The following is a 7,622-nucleotide window of genomic DNA, read 5'->3' as shown; positions in this document are numbered from 1 at the left end:
AAAAAAAAAGGTGACTTACCACGCTACTCCAAAACGTGCATAGCTTTTTACTTGAGTTCTTCATAGATTTATGCACAGAGTAGCAACAATAAATGAATACAGCAACAATGGTTACAGTTTTTAAACAGGTTATTTTTTCAAAGAAAAAACATCTAAGGACTTAGTCCAATATGCACTTTTTAGCATTTCTACAGCATGCGATTCTAAGAGTAAACCCACCCAATATGGCAAACAATCAAAAAAGATTTTTTTTTTTGTTTAACTTAGAAAGTTCAAGATCATTATTTTCAAAACATTGATTTGTACATCATTTCATACACAAAGAATTGACTCAATACCCAAGTGTAGGATAGGTCTCTTTTGAAAACAGAGATTCCTGGTTGTTGAGACTACAGGATAGTGTTAGGATATATAAACTGCCCTTTCAAGTGGACAAAACCAAAACAGATTAAAAAAAATCAGTGTGGTGAAAAGAGGGGGTAGGAGGGACCAAGGATTGCATTTGTTATCCATAAAATGTGAAAGGATTCTTTAAACAAGCATTCATTACCTTGAACAGCATGTGCTTGGTTACCTTACTGCTTAACATTATCCTATATATGCCAAGTTTTGTGCAACAATTATCTGTGATACTAGAAAATAAAATAAAAAAAGTAGGGACTAAATTTACATCGTTAACAACCCCCAGATGCTCTGGGCTAGGACTCCCTTGTTTTGCTCAATTAAATACATAAACAAATGTATTTAAAAAGGAAACTTGAAAAAAATCCCGCTACAAACATGACTTTAAAATTTGCAAGTGTGTGAGATAAAGTCCTTAACTTCAACTTGGAAACTACAGTGAAAGCTAACTGTTTCACAATTATGCTCAAGTTTATTTTCTGGTCATGCTTTTATGATAGTGTTTGATTTTTAAATTTCTCAAGACAGAAAAAAAAAAAAAATGGTCCCAAAAGGAATGCACTATTTCATTTTGCTTACAACACAGAAATTCTTCTTGGAAAGGTAATTGTGCTCTTCAATTTCAGCAACAGGAGACGGAAAAGATCTTGCCCTTTGAAGTTGGGGAGGATGGGGGTCCAAGTTAGTATAGTTGGATTGAATATGCTATCATTTTTAATTTTCAATCGTTGGAAACTTCTTCCAGTCACGGAGTCCGCCACTCTTCTAACACACAGAAAGATGGATTAGGAGTTGCACTTAAAGAAATTGTAGCCAAGTTTCAAATTTTGTTCTCGCTACCCACTGATGCACTCAGCCATTATCTCATTGTTTTTAAGACTGCCGTTTATTTACCAACCCAGACTCTAAAGACCATACCAATCATCCCCCCCAGAAAAGTAAAAGAGTAGTTTACCACAAAAACATTACTGATACATTAAAGAAACAGCCTTCTAAAAACACATAAACAAAAGAAAACCCATAAGAAACTCTTTTTTTTTCCCCCCAGTGACTTTCCTGACTTGAATTATACGCTTGCAGCATCAGTAGATGAGTGCTGTTTGGACCTGTGAAAAAGCGCTGAGTACCATATAAGGACAGAGTTAATTAGTTTGATGCCTACTTACTTCAGTTCCAGATCTTGAGGAAGCTGTCCCATGATCCTGTTGCCACTGCCATACCATCATCAGTCACACCTAAGCAACTGACACGGTTATCGTGACCAGCAAGGACACCTGGAAATAAGAATATGCAACAAACCTGTCACACTGCTCTGATGCTTTCTTATTTCTGCTCAAGGAACAGTGAGGCTGCCACACTACAATTACTCAGTCTATTCCTTCAAGAATTCTGAACAAGTACGGTTTTGATTTTTGAATGCTTTTGCTTTCTCAAGCACAAACTTGCGTGGGTTCACAAGGAAGTAACGCAGAAAATGCTTGGCTCCAAAATTCTACTTGTATATTCCTCAAGTCATGACCTTACTGATGCAAGTTGTGAAATCACTGCTTTGAGAATCCTGTCAGCAATGTCACAGTAATAAGTGTAACCATAGTTGCCAGCATTTCCTCTCCATAGTGATAAACATCCATTTGATTTTACAGAATTTTAACCCACAAAAAAGAAGCTGAAATATGTTCTGAAAACTGAAAAGTTTTCCAGCTATTTTTAACTGATGATGTTTACAAGCACTTACAAGACTTCAACACCTACATAGCTTTTGCCAATACGGAGATCTGAAAATCAATTATAGTACTATTAAAAAAAATATCTGGAACACTAAACAGCAAAGATACAGAAGCCAACATTCTCCTGTTACATTTAACTTAATAGAACAACTATTTATGTTCCATCTCTACTCAACCACTGCACTCAGCTAAGATGTTCCTGACAATATCAGGCAGTACAGAAGTATAAATCCTGCTCAGATCACTTCAATGAGCAGAAAACTTAAAGCAGTTTAAGTTCAGCAAACATATCATGAGTATATGGACTGTATTTTCTATTTAATAAAAAAACTACCATGAATTCTAGAAGAAAAAATTGAAATCTGTGTGGTAAAACAAAGCTGACAGAGAGAAATTAAGAAATCCTTAACAAAAACTACTTGGGCATAGTCCAGAATCATGTATTTATATCTTTGCCATCTTTAGTACATCCTCCTCTCAAAGCAACAAGACAATTCTCTGTAGTGTACCTGCAGCTAATCCTTACAGCTCCATGTGAAGAGGAATTCTGCTTGGCTAGTGTTTTCTGTTTGCTTTTAAAACCTAACACCTAGACAGTCTTAGAAACGCCATACTCAATAACAGAGTAGGTCACTGCAGAACAGGGGATGAGGACAAAACATCAAAACATTTGTGGTGTAACTGATATTTTTTCTCCTTCCTCTCCCCACTCCCCAAGAGAAGTCTTGTTTTTAAAGAACTCCAGTTAAATTGATTTAACTTCTGTATAGAAAAATTAATATTTACTTTCTCAAAAGGTAATCTGAAAATCTTTTTGTTTTCTGTTTGCTTCTGAAGTCTCTGCTTCAAATAAATATCATGCAAGGTCATTCTTTCACCTTAATAGCCACAATAATGAGCAGCAAAACCTCTAACAAAGCAGTTAGAGTGACTGATGTGGGAACATCCTTTTATGAGCACATGCTAAGTGCTATTTTTCATTAATAGTTTAAAAAAAAACTTTAAAAGTTTACACAAAATAACTAAGGAGTAGATTTTTGAAGAAAAACTTTCTAGAAGTGATTCCTTTACAAATCAGTGACCACAAATTGCTGCTTAACAGTTACAATATCACAAAAATCAATGCCACTGTTCAGTGAAATACGACACATCAGACAGACTATCAAATGCTATCAACTTCCAGCTTGCAGTATTTCTGTAAGCTACTGTGTCAACACTGATGTCAGGCAACTGTAAGCCCTCCACAGAGGAGATGGACAGTATGTTGCATTGCTTTCAACAGATCATATGCAAAACAATTTCTAAGTCTAAAAAGACAGTCCCTATCCCCAAAACTCCATTTTTCATATTTAAAAACAAATATGTTTACCTGCTCTATCAGCTTTCAGCGTATCCCAAACATTGCAGTTGAAGTCATCGTAACCAGCTAGGAGGAGACGTCCGCTCTTGGAAAATGCTACAGAGGTGATGCCACAGATGATGTTATCATGTGAATAAACCATAAGTTCCTGATCAGCCCGAAGATCAAAAAGCCTGCATGTAGCATCATCCGAGCCTGTTGCAAATGCATTGCCATTGGGGAAGAACTTCAGCAGGGGGCAGAAAAGAATGGGGAAAAAAGAAAAAAGATAGCAAATTAATTTTAAGAGTGGCTGATAAAATGGGCAAGTTACTCAAAGACTGCAAAATACTTTATGCTGTGAAGTCAGAAAAGTTCCAAACATACAAAATGTTTTTCATCTGGCATTCCAGGCATAGAGCCCATTGTCTCAGGAGTATCCAAAAACTGTATATCTGGAATAGAACTTCACCCTAGCTCCCAAACAGGACTTGATGCAGAAAACATTAAAAGAAAATATTCCATAATATTGCACCATACAGTACACGCTTAAGAGCTGAGACCAATATAACAAAACAAACTGAAATCCTATGTCCCTGTTAAGCTGATACTTACACAGATGGCGTTGATGTCCGACTCATGGCCAGTGAAGGTTTGCCGACACATTCCTTCTCTAACATCCCACAGTTTGGCAGAGGCATCGCAGGCACCAGAAACAAAACACCGAGCATCAGGAGCCAGAGACAAACTCATGACATCTCCAGTGTGCCCAGTAAATGTAGTTGTCTGCTGACCAGTTTCTATGTCCCAGAGAGCACTTGAAAGGATAATCAAAAGGTACAATTAAAAATCTATTTACAGTCCTATCTTTTGTGCCCTTCTTATTGTCCAGTGCATAAAACAGCAGTGGTAACACAACAGCAAAATTCAAGTCAGCCTTTCCCACTCTTAAAAATTCACTGAGGATGTGTGACTTTGTAAATTATGTCTAACATTTTAAAATTGCATCGCTTTCCCGACACAGCAACATCACTGCTACTCTGACAATCAAAGAGTATTAAAATGATGAAATAGCACTATCATCCCTTAACTTTTAATTCCCAATAAACCAGGTCCATCAGCAGCAGATCTCTACTAGGCAAACAGAAGGTCACTGCACTTTGTCATTCTTCTCAAAGCTTGGCTGATCTGAGGTGGACAAAGCATTATCCAAACAACTGTCAAGTAACTGTAACAACTCCTGAGAACAGCTACATTGTCTTGTCTGAACCTTGTTTTAAGAGATCCTTTTTTTCTTACAAATTATGTTTTGGAACACTTCAATATAAAAACAAATGTCTATATTCATTAGTTACTCAAAGTCAGTGGACAAATAAATGGGCCTTCAAAGAGACTGACACTGTGTAGGAGAGCTATTTATTAGACAGCCTTTGCTGTAAGAACTGCTGCCTGGGAGATCTGTATTGATTTTAAGCAGCAGATATAATACAAAAGCTACTGAAAAGAAGATTGAGGCCTTTTCTCATTCCGAAGCTAGTTTTTATTAAGACATACACCCACATCCACCTCAAGGAAAAAAGCTGTGCTTGCTGTCAGTGTAGAATATTTTTTAGGAGCTTTTCATATTAAAAATATATAAATATGACTTCGTAAAAAAAACAACTGTAATTAATACTGAATACTAAAGTGTTCTGAGAAAAATCACTTATTTCTGAAAGGCAAATTATACAAAAAAAAAGTCTACATATCATTTTATCACAAAAAATTAGGTCAATTGAGAACACAGGCTTAACTGAACAGCCAAAGGTAGTAGCTTTGAAAGCTCAAATCTTCCATTACTAGCAAAAATGTGACTTACAGGCAATTATCAGTCTTGTTTAAAATTCTGGATGACTACCACCTTTATTTCAACAGACCTGAAGTGTGAGAAGTCATTACTAACAATCATGTCACAATTTTACTGCTTACCAAGTGGTGTCGCCAGAGCTGGTAACAATTTGATTATCATCCAAGAAACGACAGCATGACAAGTATCCTAAAAGCAAAACACAAAGCCAAAGAATAAAATCAGAGATTACACTCCACGCTGCATACTGACTTATACACTTCCTCCTCCTCCCTGGAAGATGCAGGAAGAACTACTACAGGAGCCTAAAGTACAACAGAATTTTTATAGAGAAACCTCTGAAATTTTAGACAAAAATATTCTGGTTCTTTACTGACCATGTCTAATTAAACCATTACAATAGCATAAGGATACATTAGTATTACAGAAATTGACCTAAACACAGAAAAAAAAGTATCTTAACCAAAGCAGGATAGATTCTGCTTTGGGACTACCTTACTGAAACTAGGGGAAGCTGGAAGCGAGAGGGAAAATTATTGAGCAGCTTTATTTACCATTTATTTAGCTCCTAAATTAAAAAAAAAAAAAAAAAACCAACAACAACAAAACACAGTAGAGGGATTAAGACAGAAACGAGTTAAAATAGTTAATTATCATCCTACACCAGGCAGTTAAGATAACCTTCCATCAAAACTAAATGTCATATGTTAAAAAAAAGGAAGGCTTCACTGTGTGCTCCATACCTCAAGCCATTGTGACTACGTACTCACCTGTATGCCCAGCTAGCTCACGGCTGACACGTACATTCCCTTCACGAGTTTTCAAGTTATAAATGGAACAGATGTTATCAAGACCACCACAAGCCACGTAGTTTCCAGAAGGCGCATATGCACAAGTCATGACCCAAGACGAACGCAGGGGAATAGCATGCACCTGAAACAAATACATTCAGCACTTCATCTGCAGAACAATTGATTCAATAATTCAGCATCAGTGGTTTTCATCTCTCCCCCTGTCTAGCAGCACATCTTTTCATCAAAAGGACAAGAAAATACATAGCTTGCCAGATCAAGTAAACATGTAATTAAAACCTCAGGTCTGCCTTTCCTGAATTCAGCTTAATCAGTAATTTTGATAAAAGTCAAATTATTTCAGTGCTCTGATTACTAATAGTTTGCAGTAGGTTCAGGAAAACATTGACTTCCAAGTACAGTCAGCAGAACTGCCAATTCCAGGCTTAGATGCTATGTTATGAATGAACTAGCGAGGAAACTGTTACTCTCAGAGCCACTTAAATCCTACTTTGGAAACCCACAGCAAACTAAGACTTAATATTTAACTAACTTCCTCTGTCTTCTTCTGTTTGCAGTGCACATTTTCACACACAAAACACTTAAAACACTGCTACATTTCCTACTGGAGAAATCAAGATTTAGGTTCATGTCTGCATTGCTTTGGTTGACAGAGAGTACTTCCCTCCTTTGTATTAATTATTAATTATCAACTTAACAGTTAATCTTACCTTGTTTGTAGTATAGCTGTCCCAAATTATAAGTTTGCCATCCTGGGAGGCACTAACTAGAAGCCTGAAAAGGAAACAGGTGGTAAATTCAGCCACTGAAGGAAGACAAGAAGGAATGTTTTCTGATAGCACTGTCTACACTGCCACAACTAAGGTACCATTTAAGTACAGCATGTCACTACTCAATTCAAGCTACCAGCACTTAGGAAATTATTTTGGAATCATCAATTTTAAATGCAAAATATTATGGAAATATGTAATAGATTATCAACGTGGCAACAACTGAGGCAGAAAACTCATATGGAATCAGTGCCTTTGTGTTCTGTACATAGGCTTCAGATTCAGCGAGTTTGACGATCTATACTGTCAACTTGTTTTCTGTTTTCCTGTTTTTAGAACAGAAATTACAGTTCTAAGCTGTCCCAAAAAACTGAACGGATATCAGCACTGAAATACAATGGGGAACAAGAAAAAAAACACAGCAAAGATGTCACTCACGGAGAGGAAACTTTAGGAAGATTTTTTTTTTTTTTAAGTTTAAATCCACACTCTCCACTCAGAAATTGTTTGACACATAACACATTAGTTAATTGCTCAGAGCTCTTTTAGTATGCTCAAAGGTAGATTGCATAAAGCATCTCTTCAGTACTTCCTTTCATAAGTAATTTCAGAGAAAACAGTTCAATATGGTATTCAGATTTGTTTCACGACTCTTTTTCTGGCCAAACACAGTGCATTCACTGAAGTGCTTTGTTCTCTTGGTGGTCTTTTGTTGGTTTTTTGCCT

At 36.5% G+C, this 7,622-nt stretch overlaps 1 protein-coding gene across 1 annotated transcript; it reads right to left on the bottom strand.

Annotated features, from left to right (window-relative positions):
- Window positions 1–6,941, bottom strand: GNB1 (G protein subunit beta 1). The gene is made up of 7 exons (XM_010722818.3): window positions 6,837–6,941; window positions 6,085–6,247; window positions 5,437–5,503; window positions 4,084–4,285; window positions 3,499–3,715; window positions 1,569–1,676; window positions 1–1,167 (listed from the first exon to the last, which is right to left on the bottom strand). The coding sequence occupies exons 2-6, from the start codon at window positions 6,212–6,214 to the stop codon at window positions 1,570–1,572; spliced, it is 723 nt and encodes a 240-aa protein (XP_010721120.1). The 5' UTR covers window positions 6,215–6,247; window positions 6,837–6,941; the 3' UTR covers window positions 1–1,167; window position 1,569.
- Window positions 6,942–7,622: the final 681 nt, after the last annotated feature.

This window comes from Meleagris gallopavo, chromosome 23, assembly GCF_000146605.3.
Source record: "Meleagris gallopavo isolate NT-WF06-2002-E0010 breed Aviagen turkey brand Nicholas breeding stock chromosome 23, Turkey_5.1, whole genome shotgun sequence".
Lineage (NCBI taxonomy): Eukaryota > Metazoa > Chordata > Aves > Galliformes > Phasianidae > Meleagris > Meleagris gallopavo.
This window is presented reverse-complemented; position numbering and strand designations above follow the sequence as displayed.

Bases quoted from the DNA above. Each gene is read 5' to 3' on its own strand.
- GNB1 (XM_010722818.3), bottom strand. From the start codon at position 6,214: ATGACTTGTGCATATGCGCCTTCTGGAAACTACGTGGCTTGTGGTGGT. The intron at 5,504-6,084 runs GTGAGTACGTAG...TTTTGCTTTTAG, and splicing joins TGAGCTAGCTGGGCATACAG to GATACTTGTCATGCTGTCGT. The intron at 4,286-5,436 runs GTAAGCAGTAAA...TATCCTTTCAAG, and splicing joins AGCTCTGGCGACACCACTTG to TGCTCTCTGGGACATAGAAA.